This window comes from Oncorhynchus keta, chromosome 1 (assembly GCF_023373465.1).
Source record: "Oncorhynchus keta strain PuntledgeMale-10-30-2019 chromosome 1, Oket_V2, whole genome shotgun sequence".
Taxonomy (NCBI): Eukaryota; Metazoa; Chordata; class Actinopteri; order Salmoniformes; family Salmonidae; genus Oncorhynchus; species Oncorhynchus keta.
This window is the reverse complement of record NC_068421.1, coordinates 13,527,683-13,549,466: the sequence shown is the minus strand read 5'-3', so window position 1 is coordinate 13,549,466 and position 21,784 is coordinate 13,527,683. Positions and strand designations below refer to the sequence as shown.

The window sequence follows — 21,784 nt, the reverse complement described above, 5'->3', positions numbered from 1 at the left end:
ACACCTTATGACAACCAGTCGTTTTGGAGCAGTAGCTTCTTCCTTGCTGAGCGGCCTTTCAGGTTATGTCGATATAAGACTCGTTTAACTGTGGATATAGATACTTTGTACCTGTTTCCTCTAACTTGTTATGGTTGCAATCCCGATATCGGGATAAGTGTCATCAACAACCGCTGAATAGCATAGCGCTACATGCAAGAAATATTACTATAAATATTTATATTCATGAAATCACAAATGCAATATAGGAAAATACAGTTTAGCCTTTTGTTAATCCACCTGTCGTGTCAGATTTTGAAATGATGCTTTACAGCGACAGCAATCCAAGCGTTTGTGTAAATTTATTGAACGCACGATAAAACATTAAGTACACTTAGCATCAGGTCACGAAAATCAGAAAAGCAATCGAATTAAATTGTTTACCTCCCAGACTCCCAGTTACACAACAAATGTTCCTTTTGTTCCATAAAGATAATTTTTAGATCCAAAATACCTCCGTTTGTTTGTCGCGTTATGTTCAGAAATCCACAGGAAAGAGCGGTCACGACAACGCAGACGAAAATTCCAAATAGTTTCCATAATGTCCACAAAACGTCAAACGTTTTTTATAATCAATCCTCAGGTTGCTTTTAAAATATATAATCGATAATATATCAACCGCAAATGTCTTTCACAGTAGGAGAGGGGAAAGCAATGGCTGTCCAAATTCTGTTGCACGAGCAAAACTCATGTGACCACTTGACGCGATGTTATTGTTTTGGCTCATTTTTCAAAATAAAAGCCTGAAACTATGTCTGAAGACTGTTGACACCTTGAGGAAGCGATAGGAAAAGAAATATGGTTCATACCCCTTTAAATCTAGCAAAGGGAGGCTATGGAACATTGAGTTTTCAAAATAGAAGCCACTTTCTGTTTTGATTTTTCTCAGGGTTTCGCCTGCAATATCAGTTCTGTTATACTCACAGACAATATTTGGACAGTTTTGGAAACTTTAGAGTGATTTCTATCCAATACTAATACTAATATGCATATATTAGCAACTGAGACTGAGGAGCTGGCCGTTTACAATGGGCACCTTTTCTTCCAAGCTACTCAATACTGCCCCTGCAGCCATAAAAAGCTAGCATCTTCACAAGGTCCTTTGCTGTTGTTCTGGGATTGATTTGCACTTTTCGCACCAAAGCACGTTCATCTCTAGGAGACTGAACGCGTCTCCTTCCTGAGCGGGATGACGGCTGCGTGGTCCCATGGTGTTGATACTTACATACTATTGTTTGTACAGATGAACATGGTACCTTCAGGCATTTGTAAATTGCTCCGAGGGATGAACCAGACTTGTGGAGGTCTACATTTTTCTGAGGTCTTGGCTGATTTCTTTTGATTTTCCCATGATGCCAAGCAAAGAGGCACTGAGTTTCGAGGTAGGCCTTGAAATACCTCCACAGGTAAACCTCCAATTTACTCAAATGATGTCAATTAGCCTATCATAAGCTTCTAAAGCCATGACATCATTTTCTGGAATTTTCCAAGCTGTTTAAAGGCACAGCCAACTTAGTGTATGTAAACTTCTGACCCACTGGAATTGTGATACAGTGAATTATAAGTGAAATGATCTGTCTGTAAACAATTGTTGGAAAAATTACCTGTCATGCACAAGAAGTCTATCCAAAAATATAGTCTGTTGACAAGAAATTTGTGGAGGGGTTGAAAAACGAGTTTTAATGACTCCAACCTAAGTGTAGGTAAACTTCCAACTTTTTTTTACGAGGATTAAATTTCAGGAATTGTGAAAAACTGAGTTGAAATATATTTGGCTAAGGTGTATGTAAACTTCTGACTTCAACTGTATATATTGAACATTGAATGTCCCGTTGAGCATGGTGAAGTTATTCATTACACTGGAAGGTGTATCAATACACCCAGTTACTACAAAGACACAGGCGGTCTTCAGAAATCCGGAGAGGAAGGAAAGCGCTCAGGGATTTCACCATGAGGCCAATACTAACCTTAATTACAGTGAAAAGAATGAAGCCTGTATTAACTTTGGGTCCTGAAACCAAAGCATTATGTTAGGGGCAAATCTGACAAAACATATCAATGAGGACCCTTTTCTTACCAGTCCCACGTGGGAATCAAACCCACAGCCCTGGCGTTGCAAGCCCCATGCTCTACCATCTGAGCTTCAGAGGACCATATTATGGGCAGGCTTGTCATAGGCAAGGACTATAGAGTTTTTTAGGATAAAAATAAACGGAATTGTGTTAAGCACAGACAATATCCTAAAGGAAAACCTGGTTCAGTCTGCTTTCCACCAGACACTGGGAGACAAATTCACCTTTCAGCAGGACAATAACCTAAAACACAAGCCCCGTAAGAGGCCTTGTAACAGTTTTGACTTCAATCAGCATGAAAATCTATGGCAAGACTTGAAAAGGTCTGTCTAGCAATGATCAACAACCAACTTGACAAAGCTTGATCATTTGAAAATATTGTACAATCCAGGTGTGCATAGCTCTTAGAGACTTACCAAGAAAGACTCATACTTATGTAAATTAGGTATTTCTGTATTACATTTTCAATACATTTGCAAAAAAATCACATTGCCATTTTGGTGGATTGTGTGTAGATTGGTGATGGGGTAAAAACAATTGAATCCTTTTTAATTCGGGCTTTAACACAACAAAATGTAAAATAAGTTGAGGGGTATGATACTGTATTCTAGTCATGGCTCATCCTATATAACTACTTCTGTATAGACCTTTTAGATTTCTATAGTGTCCATAACGTCAGTTGAGCCCCACAGTGGTGTCACGTATACTCTCTCTCAGGCTGCTGATTATCACGCACACCTGTCACCAACGTCTCGCGCACCTGCGGATCATGACACTCACCTGGACTCCATCACCTTCTTGATTATCTTCCCTTTATCTGTCACTCCCCTTGGTTCTTTCCTCAGATGTTATTGACTCTGTTTTCATGTCGGTGCGTTTTTTGTTTTACGTGTTTTCTATTATGTAGTAACCAAAAAAAACCCAGTATTAAACAAATCAAAATATATTTTATATTTGAGACTACTCTTCGAGACATTATGCAAGACAAAAATCAAGGTCATCTCTACCTTTGCTAACAGGCATTGGGTCCATTTAAAACTTGAACAAGACAGTTCACAGAATTGTCAATTGGCTAATATATACATTTCTACATTTAGACACAGATCATCATGGGATTTGTGTTCTTTATCATAGCCACATGAGTTGCAAAGTAGCCACCCTTTGCCTTGATGACAGCTTTGCACACTCTTGGCATTCTCTCAACCAGCTTCATGAGGAATGCTTTTCCAACAGACTTGAAGGAGTTCCCACATATGCTTTTCCTTCACTCTGCAGGCCAAATCATCCCAAACCATCTCAATTAGGTTGAGGTCGGGTGATTGTGGAGGCCAGGTCATCTGATGCAGCACTCCATCACACTCCTTCTTGGTCAAATAGCCCTTCCACAGCCTGGAGGTGTGTTTGGGGTCATTGTCCTGTTGAAAAACAAATGATAGTCCCACTAAGAGCAAACCAGATAGGATGGTGTATCGCTGCAGGATGGTTTAGTGTGCCTTGAACTCTAAATAAATCACAGACAGTTTCACCAGCAATGCACCCCCACACCATCACACCACCTCCACCAAACTTCATGGTGGGAACCACACATGCTGGGATCATCCGTTCACCTACTCTGCGTCTCACATGGCGGTTGGAACCAAAAATCTCAAATTTGGACTCATCAGCCAAAGGACAGATTTCCACCGGTCTAATGTCCATTGCTCGTGTTTCTTGGCCCAAGCAAGTTTCTTCTTTAACATTTTAAGGGACCAAAAGTATTAGGATAAATTCACTTATGTGTATTAAAGTAGTCAAAAGTAAGTATTTGGTCCAATATTCATAGCACGTAAAATGACATCCATCTTGTGACTCTACTAATTTGTTGGATGCATTTGCTGTTTGCTTTGGTTGTGTTTCAGTTGTTTTTGTGCCCAATATAAATTCATGGAAAATAATGTATTGTGCAATTTTGGAGTAACTTTTATTGCAAATAGAAATATAATATGTTTCTAGACACATTAATGTGGATGTTACCATTATTATGGATAATCCTGAATGAATCGTGAATAATGATGAATGAGAAAGTTACAGATGCACAAACATCATACCCACCCCCCCCCCCAAAAAAAGCATGTCCATACGTAATTATTTATATGTGTGACAACTTTTAGTGCACTCTACTCCTAAAGCTAATTCTATACTTTTTACACCATACATTTTCACTGACACCCAAAAGTACTTTATATTATGAATGCTTAGCAGGACAGGAAATTGGTCCAATTCACACACTTATCAAGAGAACATCCCTGTCATCCCTGCTGCCTCTGATCTGGCGGACTCTCTAAATACAAATATTTTTTTTGTAAATGATGTCTGAGAGTTGGAGTGTGCCCCAATCAGCAAATGAAAACAAACTAGGAAATGGTGGCGTCTGGTTTGCTTAATATAAGGAATTTAACTTTTGATACTTAAGTATATTTTTTGCAAATACATTTACTTCTGATTCTTAAGTACATTTAACCAAGTCCTTTTAGACTTTTCCTCAAGTAGTATTTTACTGGTTGACTTTCACCTTTACTTGAGAAATGTTCTTCTAAACACTATTTTTGCACACAAAGGGAGTGAATGTAATTTATTATGTGACTTATTAAGCTAATGTTTACTCCTGAACTTATTTAGGCTTGCCTTATAACAAAGGGGTTGAATACTTATTGACTCAAGACATTTCAGCTTATATTTTTTTATTAATATGTAAAGATTTCTAAAAACATATTTCCAGTTTGACATTATGGGGTATTGTGTGTAGGCTGGTGACACCAAATCTCAATGTAATCTATTTTAAATGCAGGCTTTAACACAACAACATGTGGAAAAAGTCAAGTGGTGTGAGTACTTCCTGAAGGCCCTGTATATTAAAAGTAGAAAGTATGTAAACATTATTACATTATTTAATGACTACTGTATGTACATAGCGCAGCAGTCTCTAAGGTGCAGGGTAGAGTACCTGTTGGTAGCCAATAAGTGACAGTGTCTAAGGTTCAGGACAGGGCGGAGGCCGGCTAAAGATGGAAGCTCTTTATCAGTATCTCTGTTCCAGGTTGGCTCTATAGAATGAATCCGTTACAGGTGAGTGGAATTTCTGGCCATCAGTGACAAACTCTCAATTCACCTGAAAACCAGACCTTCAGGCTTGGATTTGCAGACCTTCAGGCTTGGATTTGCAGACCTTCAGGCTTGGATTTGCAGACCTTCAGGCTTGGATTTGCAGACCTTCAGGCTTGGATTTGCAGACCTTCAGGCTTGGATTTGCAGACCTTCAGGCTTGGATTTGCAGACCTTCAGAATTGGATTTGCAGACCTTCAGAATTGGATTTGCAGACCTTCAGGCTTGGATTTTAGCATCCCTGCAACGTCCCTCTGCGTTTTCAGCTTAGAGACACTAGAGGTCTCAATTGAGATACCATTTTGACTGGCAACAAGGTAACGACTAAGCACAGACAGGAAAGCCTGATTACCAACGCATGCTCATCGTCACCTTTACGGTTCCCTCATTCATACCTCCTAATATCTGACAGAACATAACCATTAAAGGGTAATAAAAACAATCATTTAAACTTCATATTCATCATCTCCATCACCACCCCAACATCAAAATATGTGAAAATGGCAAAACATAACCTTTTGAGGGAAACATTGCAATTGCTGCCACAACTATTTCTGCTCATTGCCTGCACATAATTGGTCCAAATCACAAGATACACAGGAGATGATGTCATCAGAAACACTTATGTTCCTCTATCTTTTTGACTACAACACATAGAAATGCTCCATTTTCACATACTGTATGTTGAGGTGCTATAGATGATGAATATGTTAGAAAAGTACCTTGAACACAGCTTTTAAGACTGGTATGTGTTGAAATACGAACCATTTTATTTTGGCTGTTTTAGGACCAGAATAATCAAGCCTGTCGATTTGATTTACAAAGTAATATCTGTATTATGAGTATGTAACTTTCCGACAGAGTATTTGTGTAATTTTCTGCCTCAATGACTTTGTTTGCAAGCCGTAGATAATTGGATTAAAATGAGCAGGGACGACATGAAACAGAACAGAAGCCAGTTTTCTCAAATATGGATAGTCTGGAAAGCGATGCAGTATGATGGTTAGAAACCCACTCCACAGCATAATGAGATACACCACCAGGTGGCTTGCACAGGTCTGCAACGCTCTGTTGTTCAGCTCCTTGCTTTTCTTGGTCCAGCAAATCACAGCAATCCTGATATAAGTGACAGCGATGCTTCCCATTGAAGAAGTAAAGAGCAGCACAGTGAAAAAGAGTCCATAGATGTTGTTGATTGAAACGTCCTCACAGGATAGCTTGAACAATGATGCATTGTCACAATAAACATTCTGAATGATTGAACTGCATCGGGAAAGCCGTATGGTGAGACCCAGTAGGACAGACACTAACACAAGGGAAGCCCCCCAAGCAGACACAGACAGCGTAACTACAGTTTTGGTTGTCATTATGGACGTGTACCTTAACGGGTAACAAATGGCCACATACCTGTCAAAGGCCATAATGATCAGTATCATATGTGAGGCTGATCCAAACGTGTGACTGAAAAAGGCCTGAGCAACACATTGGCTGTACGTGATAAACCTCTCAGTTGAAACAATGTCAGCCATGAGGCGAGGCAACAAGACAGTGTTGCCAATCAGATCATTTACAGACAGGTTACAGAAGAGGATGTACATTGGTTGGTGCAAATTTCTTTCTTTGATGATGACGACCAGGACACCAATGTTAGACACAAGGAGGGAGAGATAAACAAACAGCATGGAGAAAAAAAATGGATACATGAATGTCTGTGAGAATTGAAAACCCTGGATTTGAAGGATGTGGCTTGGGAATGACATGTTGTTGTCCATCCTTTTAGCAACGCAGGGCTAACCTGAAAAAAGAAGACATACAAATATATATAAAAACTATTATTATAGGCAGCAATTGTAAATACAGCTTTTAGTGCTGCTTTTAGTGCTGCTAGTGATTTGAATACCTCAATAACACATTTGACAGAGTGAGTAAGAATACCACAGCTGCAATCAGTCAAGAGGAAAACCTCTAGAAAGGTTGTCCTCTAAAGCCATACCTTTACCTTGCTGAAGAGAGTGAGAATCCTGCCACAGGCATCGGCCACATCCTTTTTATCTGAAACACTTCCTAGTCACGTGATTATTAACCAATGGCAGTCGGGGCCATTTATTTCTATTACAGCATATTGGATGACTGTGATTCATATTCCATTCACCCAGCTCAATGTAACATCCATAGGTTTAGGCTACTACATGACACTCTAATTTTCCCTATACCCATCATGAGGTTGTTACAACCTAGCCTATGCATGAAAATTTACAACGTTGGTGCACAGGTCAAGAGAAGAATGAGTGTAATCAAGGTGATAGACACTGACACATTCAATACCGCCTTGCACACTCTTGCATATAGCTGATATAGGGTGTAATTATTAGTCCAACTGTTGCAAATAGAAGTTTCTATTGGACAAATTCAGGTATGTTTATCCCCATTTTGTTCCGTTTGCTTCCATTTTTAAGAAACTTTTTTCAACAGAATCGGCTGAAAAAATACACACTTGATCACGCGAAAACACAGTTCACTTTCATAGCAGTCACATACAAACATGCTTGTTAATTCCTTCTCGCATCTACGCGCTCTCCTCCTTTCATCTTTTCCATTGCTTGTGGACTTCAGTGCACAATACATCAGCTGTCTGTCACATCAGCTAACCACTACACACAGCCTACATCGTTGTCACCATATTAGCTAAAGTGACGTCATAGTGAATATAACTACGAGAACTAACGTGTTAGTAAACCCACTACAATCACGCAGTCAGCAAACAGTTTAGCAGGCACACCAGCGGGCCACAGTGGCAATAAATGAATAAAACCAAAAGCTTACCTTGACTTGGAATAGTTCCAGTGTTGGATAGCCATAGCCAGCTAGCTAACATAGCATCCCTCTCTGTTTGGTGTTTGCGTGGGCTAAACTAGCGAGCGGCATTCGCTAGCTAAGTAGGTGAAAGTGAACTAAATACAATAAAATATAGCTAGCTCTCTCGCTCTCTCTCTCTTGCTTCTCCTTTCTTTTTAAATAATTTAAAACTGTTCAACTACTGTCTTTCTCCCTCTGAGTCAGCTACCCACCACATTTTATGCAGGGCAGGGCAGTGCTAGCTAGCTGTAGCTTATAATTTCACTACTGGATTCATTCTCTGATCTTTTGATTGGGTGGACAACATGTCAGTTCATGCAGCAAGAGCTCTGACAGGTTGGAGGACGTCCTGCGGAGGTTGTCAGAATTACTGTGTAAGTCTATGGAACGGGATGACAACCATGAGCCTCTTAGGTTTTGTATTGAAGTCAATGTACCCAGAGGAGGATGGAAACTTGTTGTCCTCCGGCTACACCATGGTGCTACCCTACAGAGTGCTGTTGAGGCTACTATAGACCTTCATTGCAAAACAGTTCGTTTTAATTAATTATTTGGTGACGTGAATATAACTTTTTTAACATTTCACAATTTTTATTTTTGCGAAACTCACTGAGGAGGATGGTTCTCCCCTTCCTCCTCTGAGGATCCTCCATTGTTATCACCATGTGAATTTTCACATCATAGTCTTGAGCTATACTTAGGCTGATTGAAATGACAACTCATCTTGAGTTGCATTAAAGATTTTGAAAATATTTTATGAGGGATTACTAACGGAAGCCATCTGGCAACTAGATTTTGAATGATATTGTGTAGCTGTTTGTTAGCCTGGTCCTGGATCTGTTTCCACCGTCTTCATTGTCTCACCATGCAGGCCAACATGGCTGGTTGGTGTGACAATTACTCCATATAGGAGTTGGATAGACAGCACAAAAAGTTTTGGGACCAGACTAGCTGTAAGATCAAATACTGATATTTTATACTGATACTGTAAGTGATTTAATTATTCTGGCCTTCACCCTGCTGTAGCCCAGTATGTGTCTGAGATAATGTACATTGGTTGCTGCATTCAGTCCTTATGGTACATAGATATGCAACAATAAACCAAGTTATGCGGTTTAATTATCGGTAAACTAGACTGTGCATTATATGCTCAATGTGTATAAATATGTAACAATTTTATGGATGGTGCCATAGGGGCGTACTGGTATACTCTCAACAATGCCTTAGATCTATCATGTTGTGCCCTCGATCAGTGAAATGACAAATGTTTCCGCCTGCCTGCAAGCCCTCTTTGAATGATATCATTTCACTGTAGATTAAACCCAAGTGGAGCAAGTGCATACTTCTGATATGGACAGCGGGTCAAGTGATAGTGACCTGACATTGTTTTCCATTGTTGGTCAAGCTGTACAAGGACAAGTGGAACTAATGAGCGCCCTGATCACCACGTACTGTAACGTTGAACAAATCAGGCTAATAACAAAGGGTTAATTACTGTATCTAAGATCCCTAAACTCTAATTCCCACCAGGGAAAGGAATGATGCAATGAAGAGGAAAACACTAGTGGATGTCAAAACAAATTAGTATGGCTACATTTCGTGTATAAAAAAAGTAGGTGTGCATTATCCAAACTGTTTTACATTAAAAAAAACGAAGTGCTCAAACTTTTGGGGCTTGTGGGCCACGGGCCGAACAAATAGACATTATGTATTTAGAAATATAAAAGATAAACAATACCTTTTTAGGGTTTTTAAACAATAGCTTTTTAATAAGGATTCATAAAATCACACTGTAAATTGTAGCCGTATAACATGACACCTAACAACACATTCTTATTACCAGTATTAATGCCATGCTCTGGAACTTTGGCAACTACAAAGTATTTTTCTGACACCTCGCAGTTTGGTATGGATGTGTAAACGTGTATAGTAGTTAAAATATGCATAATAATATTTTAGCAGAATCACTGTCTTACCTCAATACCCACAAAATCCCTAGTTTGAAGGAAACCGTTTTTCAGGAAGCTGTGTTGTGCCACTTTCCCTTCCTTATTCCCCCATGTGGGCCAACCCCCTGGCAATTTGAGTTTGACCAACGAGCTTGCCATATGAGTGACAGCTAGTAAGAGGCACATCAAGCACAGACAGGAGAGGGAAAGAGAGAGCATAAACCTGGTGCACATATCTGCACATAATGCAATTTTAGTAGACCACTTTTGGCTTGCTACTTTCAGAACTACTGGCTAAAAAGTATACAAAAGTGCCGGAGAATCTCTTTGAAAGATGTATAAAAAGAACTACCAAATTTCAAAATTGCACCTTATGTATTCAAATTCTCTAACTCTCAATAGAGAGTTGAGTTCCTAAAAAAATGTCAAATGTATACATATTTTACATACATAAGTCGTCACAGGCCAAAATATATTTTATTTCGTATTTTTGGGGGGGAACTTAGACGGGGACTCAATTTACTACAATAAAACAAAAGAGGATTGTAAAATCAGATTCTTAACCTTCACTCATTAAATCAGATAGTCCTTTAGAATGAATTAACAAGAACTTACAATCTAGTTGTATTCATGTTTTCAATCATACAATTCTGAAGAATCTCCTGATGTTGTCTTTTGAGCACGACTGAAGGCTTTGTATCTACTTCTCAGTTGGTGGGCGGATTTCTATTTGAACTAATATGGTTCTGTAAAAGACCAGAACACCTAGAACATAACATCTTATTGAGAAATCCCGATAAAGCAATGTTTAGTACAGTGCCTTGAGAAAGTATTCATACCCCTTCCACATGTTTTTTGCGTTACTGCCTGAATTCTTTAACCTCTGTCAACCTCTGTCAAATTGATTGTTGATCGTTGCTTGACAACCATTTTCAGGTCTTGCCATAGATCTTCAAGTAGATTTAAGTCACAACTGTAAATGGGCCACTCAGGAACATTCACTGTCTTCTTGGTGAGCAACTCCAGTGTAGATTTGGCCTTGTATTTTAGGTTATTGTCCTGCTGAAATGTGAATTAATCTCCCCGTGTCTGGTGGAAAGCAGACTGTACCAGACTTTCCTCTAGGATTGTGCTTAGCTCCATTCTGTTTATTTTTTATCCTGATTAACCCCCCCCGTCCTTAACAATTACAAGCATACTCATAACATGATGCAACCACCACTATACTTGAAAATATAGAGAGTGGTACACTCCAAATTAATTTTCCTCTAACACAACACGTTGTATTCAGGACAAAAAGTTAATTGCTTTAGTGCCTTGTTTAGGTTAGTATTTTGGAGTAACTATAATGTTGTTGATCCATCCTCAGTTTTCTCCTACAGTAGCTTGTGAAAGTATTCATCCCCCTTGGCATTTCTCCAATTTTGTTGCCTTACAAAATGGAAATGAAAGCGTGTTTTTTTTGGTGGTTTGTATCATTTGATTTACACAACATGCCTACCACTTTGAAGATGCAAAATATGTGTTATTGTGAAACAAACTAGAAATAAGACAAAAACAATTGAAAACGAGCGTACATAACTATTCCACCCCACAAAGTCAATACTTTGTAGATCCACCTTTTGCAGCAATTACAGCTGCAAGTCTCTTGGGGTAAGTTTCTATAAGCTTGGCACATCTAGTCACTGGGATTTTTTCCAATTCATCAAGGCAAAACGGCTCCAGCTCCTTCAAGTTGGATGGGTTCCGTTGGTGTACAGCAAACTTTAAGTCATAGCACAGATTATCAGCTGGATTGAGGTCTGGGCTTTGACTAGGCCATTTCAAGACATTTAAATGTTTCCCCTTAAATCACCCAAGTGTTGCTTTAGCAGTATGCTTATGGTCATTGTCCTGCTGGAAGGTAAACCTCCATCCCAGTCTCAAATCTCTGGAAGGCTGAAACAGGTTTCCCTTAGGAATTTCCCTGTATTTAGCGCCATCCATCATTCCTTCAATTCTGACCAGTTTCCCAGTCTCTGCCGATGTAAACATCCCCCCAGCATGATGTTGCCACCACCATGCTTCACTGTGGGGATGGTGTTCTCGAGGTGATGAGAGGTGTTTCGCCAGTGTTTCGCCAGGCATAGCGTTTTCCTTGATGGCCAAAAAGCTACATTTTAGTCTCATCTGACCAGAGCACCTCCTTTCATATCTTTGGGGAGTCTCCCACATTCCTTTTGGAGAACACCAAATGTGTTTGCTTATTTATTCTTTAAGCAGTGGCTTTTTTTCCGGCCAGTCTTCCGTGAAGCCCAGCTCTGTGGAGTGTGCGGCCTAAAGTGGTCCTATGGACAGATACTCCAATCTCTGCTGTGGAGCTTTGTAGCTTTGGTCTATTTGGTGTCTCTCTGATTAATGCCCTCCTTGCCTGGTCTGTGAGTTTTGGTGGGTGGCCCTCTCTTGGGATTTTTGCAATGGATTTAATGGTGCTCTGTGGGATGGTCAAAGTTTATGATGTTTTGTTTATAACACAACCCTGATCTGTCCTTCTCCACAACTTTGTCCATGACCTGTTTGGAGAGCTCCTTTGTCTTCATGGTGCCGCTTGCTTGGTGGTGCCCATTGCTTAGTGGTGATGCAGACTCTGGGGCTTTTCAGAACAGGTGTATATATAATGATATCATGTGACAGATCATGTGACACTTATATAAAGTCCACCTGTGTGCAATCTAACTAATTATGTGACTTCTGAATTTAATTGGTTGCACCATATCTTATTTAGGGGCTTCATAGTAAAGAGGGTGAATACCTTTGCATGCACCACTTTTCCATTTATAAAAAAAAAAACATTTTTCGAAACAAGTAATTTTTTTCATTTCACTTCACCAATTTGGACTATTTTGTGTATGTCCATTACATGAAATCCCAATAAAATCCCATTTAAATTACAGGTTGTAATGCAACAAAATAGGAAAAATGCCAAGGGGGATGAATACTTTTGCAAGGCACTGTATCACAGCTATTAATCTCTGTAACTGTTTTAAAGCCACCGTTGGCCTCATGGTGAAATCCCAAGCGGTTTCCTTCTTCTCCGGCAACTGAGTTAGGAAGGATGCCTGTATCTTTGTAATGACTGGTACACCATCCATAGTGTAATTTATTACTTCATCATGATCAAAGGGATATTCATTGTCTGCTTTTTATTTTTTTTACCCATCTACCAATAGGTGCCCTTCTTTGTGAAGCATTGGAAAACCTCCCTGGTCTTTGTGGTTGAATCTGTGTTTGAAATTCACTGCTTGACTGAGAGACCTTAGAGATAATTGTATGTGTGGGGTGCAGAGATGAGGTAGTCATTCAAAACCCATTTTAAACTCCATTATTGCACACAGCGTAAGTCCATACAACTTATTATGTGACTTGTTAAGCACATTTTTACTACTGAACTTAGGCTTGCCATAACAAAGGGCTTGAATACTTCTTGACTCAAGTAATTACGTTTTTCATTAATAAAACAATAATTTAAAATGATGGGGTATTGTGTGTAGGTCAGTGACAAAAATAAATCTAAATTTAATTGATTTTAAATGCAGGCAGTAACACAGCAAAATGTGGAAAAAGTCAAGGGGTTTGATTCAAGGGGTTTGAATATATGTTTTTGAAGAAGTAATTCCCCACCAATTCAGTGTGTTTGTGAAGGATGGTCTAGCAGTGGGTAAAGTGAGGATAGTTAGTCAGCGGCATGGAGTCTTCCATCCCTCAGGATCCTACAGTACTCCCCCAGTCATGAGAGAGGTTCTGGTGGCCTCGCCGTAACCCATTCATCCACTAACAATGACCAGAGCGTGATTCAACTAATTAACCACCAACCTGTCTAATAGAGCTCTCTCTCCTGGGTGGGATGATTAACCCATCCCTTCTGACCATTCCCCAGTTCTATACAGCACTTTGGTAAAGAGGCCCGCTTGTCTCCACTGCAATCCCATCGGTCAGTGTCCACATATTCCCTTATCCCCTCTAGTTCTAATAGAAACTTAATAAATGTTTCTCTCTGTGGACATCCTGACACGTCAGGAAGGAAGGGGGAATAGAGACGAGCAGATATTCAATATTCACTTTTAACATATGATTAGATATCTGTTCTGAAGGAGCATCAACATGGATACTATGGTTAGAGCAGGCCTGGGCTACAGGCATGGATAATTCAATAAGACACTGTTATGATTAGTAGATTAGCAGATACATTTCTGCAGATACATTTCTCTCTATTGAAATGCATTGGACATTTGAGATATCATCATTATGGTTTATCTCATCGACATATGTGTAATGCTACCAAACTATAAGGCAGGTCTAATTTGAACTTGTGCCTCAGTGGTATTTTTTCTCAACATGCTTCATTAGCGAGAGACTCCAATAACTGGCAAGAGGTTTCTGAAGTCCCAATGGATTAATTACAACAAGAGACAGTTAATGAGACATCATTTAATCAGCTCTCTACGGTGTTCATTAATACATGTTTTTACACCAAGATGACACAGTCTCTTCTAGCTGATGTAATCATGGAATGAAGTAGCCACAGTGAACTGTATTAGATAAATAATGGTCAAAACATGGAATACGAGATGGGGCCTTTATAAGACAGTAAAAGTTCAAAAGAGACATCCTGACTCGTAACAGAGTATTATAATTATAAAACATATATCAATAACTTGTTTTTAGATGTCAATGATATTTAAAAAATAAACTACGTCTTACTGTATTGGATATTGTATAAGGCATCTGAATGAGACATGAGCTCCCCCACAGGTACCAAAACACTGGGGTGGTCTCTCTTCATATTGATCATTTGACAGAAATGCCCGCCGACAGCAAGACACATCAATCTCACCAGAGAACGCATCCGAGTGAGAGAAACAGTGTCCCCTGTACGTGTAGCCAATGTATCGGATGCTGTCTGGTCAAAAGGAGCATGACTTGACTTTATCCCATGAGATAGATTCAGCTACTTGCAAATTCAATGACAATTTCGAGACAAGAAAGAATAATCTTTTTTTTTTCTTCTTTTTTTTTGAGAGTTTAATATTTTCCATTGGCATCCATGAATACACACCACTGTGTAGGCAAATCGCTGAATGACATCACACTGTCTCCTACCATTCATCAAATGGTGGGTGCACAGTGTACTGTTGGGAAGCTGGAATGATTTGGAGTGGACCAACGTGTGCAGGTAGCCTACTTTTTGAAGTAATTTGTTTGACAATCAGATGAAAACATCATGCCTGGTTGTGTTCATGCCACATAAAACACCATGTTAATTGACATGTCTTTGTTTTTTTAATGTAACCTTTATTTAACTAGGCAGTTTAAGAACAAATTCTTATTTACAATGATGGCCTAGGAACAGTGGGTTAACTGCCTTGTTCAGGAGATTTTTACCTTGTCAGCTCTGGGATTCAATCTAGCAACTTTTTGGTTACTGGCCCAACACTCTAACCACTAGGCTACCTAGTGGTTACTGGCCTAACGCTCTAACCACTAGGCTACCTAGTGGTTACTGGCCCAACGCTCTAACCACTAGGCTACCTAGTGGTTACTGGCCCAAAGCTCTAACCACTAGGCTACCTAGTGGTTACTGGCCCAAAGCTCTAACCACTAGGCTACCTAGTGGTTACTGGCCCAACGCTCTAACCACTAGGCTACCTAGTGGTTACTGGCCCAACACTCTAACCACTAGGCTACCTAGTGGTTACTGGCCCAACGCTCTAACCACTAGGCTACCTAGTGGTTACTGGCCCAAAGCTCTAACCACTAGGCTACCTAGTGGTTACTGGCCCAACGCTCTAACCACTAGGCTACCTAGTGGTTACTGGCCTAACGCTCTAACCACTAGGCTACCTAGTGGTTACTGGCCCAAAGCTCTAACCACTAGGCTACCTAGTGGTTACTGGCCCAACGCTCTAACCACTAGGCTACCTAGTGGTTACTGGCCCAACGCTCTAACCACTAGGCTACCTAGTGGTTACTGGCCCAACGCTCTAACCACTAGGCTACCTAGTGGTTACTGGCCCAACCCTCTAACCACTAGGCTACCTAGTGGTTACTGGCCCAACGCTCTAACCACTAGGCTACCTAGTGGTTACTGGCCCAACGCTCTAACCACTAGGCTACCTAGTGGTTACTGGCCCAACGCTCTAACCACTAGGCTACCTAGTGGTTACTGGCCCAACCCTCTAACCACTAGGCTACCTAGTGGTTACTGGCCCAACGCTCAAACCACTAGGCCAACTAGTGGTTACTGGCCCAACGCTCTAACCACTAGGCTACCTAGTGGTTACTGGCCCAACGCTCTAACCACTAGGCTACCTAGTGGTTACTGGCCCAACGCTCTAACCACTAGGCTACCTAGTGGTTACTGGCCCAACGCTCTAACCACTAGGCTACCTAGTGGTTACTGGCCCAAAGCTCTAACCACTAGGCTACCTAGTGGTTACTGGCCCAACGCTCTAACCACTAGGCTACCTAGTGGTTACTGGCCCAACGCTCTAACCACTAGGCCAACTAGTGGTTACTGGCCCAACGCTCTAACCACTAGGCTACCTGGTGGTTTTTTATTGACATGTCTTTACTATTAGGCTACCTAGTTTAATTGGTTACTATTAGGCCCATTTTTGCTTAACCACTAGGCTATATAGTTTTTAATTGGTTTTACTTTAGGTCCATATACATGCTCTAACCACTAGGCTACCTAGTGGTTACTTTTTTAATTGACATGCTCTAACCACTAGGCTACCTAGTGGTTTTTAATTGACATGTCTAACCACTAGGCTACCTGCTGTTTTTTTATTGACATGTCTTTACTATTAGGCCAATATATATTTATGTTTAATTGACATGTCTTTACTATTAGGCCAATATATATTTTTGTTTAATTGACATGTCTTTACTATTAGGCCCATATATAGTTTTTAATTGACATGTCTTTACTATTAGGTCCATATAGAATATTTTATTGACATGTCTTTACTATTAGGCCCATATATAGTTTTTAATTGACATGTCTTTACTATTAGGCCCATATATAGTTTTTAATTGACATGTCTTTACTATTTGGCCCATATATAGTTTTTAATTGACATGTCTTTACTATTTGGCCCATATATAGTTTTTAATTGACATGTCTTTACTATTAGGTCAATATATATTTTTGTTTAATTGACATGTCTTTACTATTTGGCCCATATATAGTTTTTAATTGACATGTCTTTACTATTTGGCCCATATATAGTTTTTAATTGACATGTCTTTACTATTAGGTCCATATTTAATTTTTTATTGACATGTTTAGCTGTTAGGCCCATAAAAAAATGTGTGTGCGTGCACCCAGTAGAGGCGCTCCTGAATGTCATGATATAATTTTGACTTTGAGTGAATTGTACTGTAAAAAAGTAAATGTTACTGTAATCGTAATGAATGAATGAATTAATCAATTAACGAGCGAATGAATGAATGAATGAATTAATCAATTAACGAGCGAATGAATGAATTAATGAATTAATGGATGAATTAATGATATTCATTGAGGGGAGATGTGTTTTGTGTTTCACAGTTTACAGTTGATAATACCAGTGGTGTAAAATACTTAAGTAAAAATACTTTAAAGTACTACTTAGGTTTTTTAAGGGTATCTGGACTTTAATATTTATATTTTTTACAACTTTTTCACTACATTTCTAAAGAAAATATGTACTTTTTACTACCCTGACACCCAAAAGTACTTGTTACATTTCGAATGCTTTAGGTAGGACATCAGCATCCCCCAATTCACACGCCTATCAATATAAAGCAATGCCATCCCTACTGCTTCTGATCTGGTGGACACACTAAATACAAATACTTTGTTTGTAAATGATGTCTGAGTGTTGAAGTGTGTCTGTCTGTTTTTGTTGTGCCGTCTGGTTAGCTTAATTAAAGGATTTTGATGTACGGTATAGAATTTACTCTTATTTTTGACTTAAGTATGACAATTGAGTACTTTCCCCCCACTCTACTTAAATACATTATATACAGATAGTTTTAGATTTTTAGTCAAGTACTAATTTACTGGGTGACATTCTAATTTAATCATTTTCCATTAAGGTATCTTTACTTTTACTCAAGTATGAAAGTTGAGTACCTTTTTCACTACTGGATAATACAAAAAAATATTGTATAAATCACGTGCATGAGCACTGCCGATCACTACAATGAAAGTGAATGGGCAACCATGGCGCCGCGTCCTGTCTGTAAAGCCCTTAACCCTAACCCTGATTAATTTCAATTCATTCATTCATTTATTATAATTTATGTTGAACCCATGCTAAGTTGATCCTTTTAATTTTGCAATTAAAGCTCCACTATCTCATGGGATTCTGAGACTGACTCATAGCAGTCAGAAGGCAGCAATAAAAGAACTCTTCAAAGTCCAATAGGTACAAAGCAGTGCTCCAACCTGGAGGCACCTACATCTTCCCAAGATTCATGCTGTGCTGTTCGTGGAAGGTGATGCATTGTATTGTATATTAAACATTTATCCAATTTCATGTACATAGTTCTTAGACTCATTGTTAACATTGTTCTCTCTAGGTTTCCAGCACCCCTCTGGTGAGCTCTGATGGAGAACGAATCCTTCAGCGTCAGCTATAAGTTAACTCTGGACCCATTTTTTATTCCACCTGGTGGAAAGTATCCCATCTTTTTCCTGGGCATTGCTATCTATTCATTTTGTGCGTTCTGCAACCTGACCTTACTGTCCGTCATCGTCATGCAAAGGAACCTTCACAAACCCATGTATTTTATTCTCTTCAGCCTTCCTCTCAACGATCTGATAGGAATCACTGCGATGCTCCCAAAGGTGCTGTCAGACATTGTGACTGAGACAAACACGGTCTTTTACCCCCTCTGTGTTATTCAGGGGTTTCTGCTCCACATGTACGGAGGCGCGGTTCTCTTTATTCTTGCGGCTATGGCCTTTGATCGTTATGTTGCCATCTGCCAGCCGTTGAGGTACAGTACTATAATGACACCCAGGAATGTGGCGGTCATTATTTTACTGGTTTGGGGTCTTGACCTCCTCTTGATCCTACTGCTGTTCTCTCTGCAGATAAAGCTTCCCCGGTGTAGATCCTCCATAATGAATGTGTTTTGTGATAACCCCTCCCTTCTTAAACTCACCTGTGGTAATACTACACTGAATAATGTCATAGGACTGTTTAACACTGCAGTCATGCAGGTTATAAGTGTGTCCATTCAGATTTTTTCCTATGTGAAGATTCTGATCACTTGCTTAGTTACAAGAAAGTCTGACGCTAAGAGTAAGGCTTTGAACACCTGTGTGGCACAGTTGGTCATATTCTTCATATTTGAGGTTGTAGGAACCTTCACAATTTTATCACACAGATTCAAGATTGTCTCAGCTGACTTGCAAAAGATTATGGGCATGCTCATCTTTCTAGTATCTCCACTTATGAATCCAATTGTATACGGGCTGAATGCAAGTGAAATACGAATCACCCTACTGAAAGTATTTCTCAACAAAGTATCAGTCTGAACCAATTATAAACATGTTCTGATGATGGTGGTTTACAGTAACAATTTAGCCAGATGTGGGGCAGTGTATTGTTTCTGCACAGAACACATGAAACGAATAGTTACGTAATACTTCCTATTGGTAGTTCATCACTATTTCTGTGCTTTGTATTGGTAAGCAATTCAAATTATAAACATTGTGGTTCGAGCCCTGAATGCTGATATACCATGGCTGAAGGTTGTGTTATATCAAACCGTATACCACGGGTATGACAAAATATTTATTCTTACTGCTCTGATTACATTGGTAACCAGTTTATCATAGCAACAAGGCACCTCGGGAGTTTGTGGTATAATTCCAATCAAATCAAATGTTATTGGTCACATAATGTTATTGCAGGTGTAGCGAAATGCAATATACCACGGCTAAGTGCTGTATCCAGGCACTCCGCGTTGCGTCGTGTGTTAGAACCGTGATATATTGGCCATACACCACACCCCTTCTGGCCTTATTGCTGAAGTATACCATAGCTTCAAATCATTCATCAAACTATCATTTCAACCTCATGGACTGGCAGTCCCTGAATCCCTAAAAGTGACTGGTAGTTGAAATTAGAGATTGTGCTTTTAAGTTGTATCCCTTTACCTTATCTTTATTTACATCTCAAGGTTTCTTGGTATTTTTTGTTTGTATTTTATTGTATTTTTTTCATCATCAGAAAGCATTTACATATGTTTCCAGAGGGAAACATACAAAGTTAAACATTAAGGTAAAATATGGGAGGGAACACTTGAAAATATATGTTAAGGTCTAATCTGTGATTGGTACATCCATTTTTGGACATTAAAATTAATTAACAATACCCATTGGTTCTTGAAGAATACAGTATAATTATAAATGCCTCATTATCTTAGTTCAAGTGTAGTACCCACATCAGGACCCAACATATACGCTTGTTTCACTCCATTGTAAACAAACACTCATGGTTAAAACTATCATTTTGATATCATGGATGGTCACTTCTTGCATCTATAGCTCTGTCTATAAATTTGATAAAGATTACAGTTATCCAGACCATTTTCTAGCTCAGTTGGTAAAGCATGGTGTTTGTAACACCAGCATAGTGGGTTTGATTCCCGGGACAGTATGACTATAAGTGGCTTTGGATAACAGCATCTGCAAGTTGGCTGTTTACCAAAACAGTGGTGAGTTGTCACTTAGTTTGTCACAGTTTACTTCTGTTGAAGGAAAGGCGGACCAAAACGCAGCGTGGTTTGTGTTCATCTTGATATTTAATTAAAGAAAGAACTGAACACTGAATACAAAAACAATAAACAAATAACGACCGGGAAGCTACAAATGAGACCCGTGCTGACAAAAGCAACTAACATAGACAATCACCCACAAACAAACAGTGCAACCCAGGCTACCTAAGTATGATTCTCAATCAGAGACAACTAATGACCCCTGCCTCTGATTGAGAACCATACTAGGCCGAAACATACAAATCCCCAAATCATAGAAAAACAAACATAGACTGCCCACCCAACTCACGCCCTGACCATACTAAATAAATACAAAACAAAGGAAATAAAGGTCACAACGTGACATTGTTATTGTTTGAGCTGCAGATTGCCCTTAAAAGTAAATAGTATAAATACTATTTTTTGCCCTTGATTTGTATAGCACAAGGAGTAATTTTGCTTGTATTGTTCCCCATAACATTTTTATTTAATATTTTATTGTTTTCTAAATGTACAATTTATTTTCTACTTTGGACTCAATTCAATCTGTAAAGCTGAAACATAACAGATTCTGCGATATAAATGTAAAAGTACATTTTCAATACAGCCGTCACACTGTATGCAGGCAGTGTTTACTGTGAATGCTGTCTCCGCTAAAGAGAAAACACTTTCATTTTCAATCACACAGTAAAGCTGAACTTCACTGGTATTGATTGAATAGAGCCCATTGTAGTTTTGGGAAATTTTAAAAGTGTTGTAGTTAATATGTGCTCATGTGGTGATTTTACAATAAAGCCTTTTCATAGGTCATTACGGAATTCAGAAAGAAATTGACATTTTATTTGTGTTAACGTTTAAAATATAGCCAATGTTATATCTACACTGTAATTTACCACAACATGACATCATCATGTATTTAAATACAGTAATTA

General features: G+C 39.2%; 2 protein-coding genes across 14 annotated transcripts; one reads left to right on the top strand and one right to left on the bottom strand.

The window, feature by feature from the left end:
* Positions 1-4,814: 4,814 nt before the first annotated feature.
* On the bottom strand, positions 4,815-10,196 carry LOC118390359 (olfactory receptor 52E4-like). 13 transcript variants are annotated; one of them, XR_008113199.1, is made up of 2 exons: positions 5,449-10,043; positions 4,815-5,404 (listed from the first exon to the last, which is right to left on the bottom strand). XR_008113199.1 is itself a non-coding variant. In XM_035780873.2 (2 exons), the coding sequence occupies exon 2, from the start codon at positions 7,023-7,025 to the stop codon at positions 6,090-6,092; it is 936 nt and encodes a 311-aa protein (XP_035636766.1). In that variant the 5' UTR covers positions 7,026-7,048; positions 10,086-10,196; the 3' UTR covers positions 4,815-6,089. The 13 variants fall into 13 exon arrangements, 1 of the variants encoding a protein (XP_035636766.1); XR_008113239.1 differs by having other exon boundaries at positions 4,815-5,382; XR_008113490.1 differs by having other exon boundaries at positions 4,815-5,360.
* Positions 10,197-18,523: 8,327 nt separating this feature from the next.
* On the top strand, positions 18,524-21,670 carry LOC118394813 (putative gustatory receptor clone PTE01). Its single transcript, XM_035788388.2, has 2 exons — positions 18,524-18,581; positions 18,666-21,670. The coding sequence occupies exon 2, from the start codon at positions 18,694-18,696 to the stop codon at positions 19,627-19,629; it is 936 nt and encodes a 311-aa protein (XP_035644281.1). The 5' UTR covers positions 18,524-18,581; positions 18,666-18,693; the 3' UTR covers positions 19,630-21,670.
* The last annotated feature ends 114 nt before the right edge of the window (positions 21,671-21,784 follow it).

Bases quoted from the DNA above. Each gene is read 5' to 3' on its own strand.
- LOC118390359 (XM_035780873.2), bottom strand. From the start codon at position 7,025: ATGGACAACAACATGTCATTCCCAAGCCACATCCTTCAAATCCAGGGT.
- LOC118394813 (XM_035788388.2), top strand. From the start codon at position 18,694: ATGGAGAACGAATCCTTCAGCGTCAGCTATAAGTTAACTCTGGACCCA.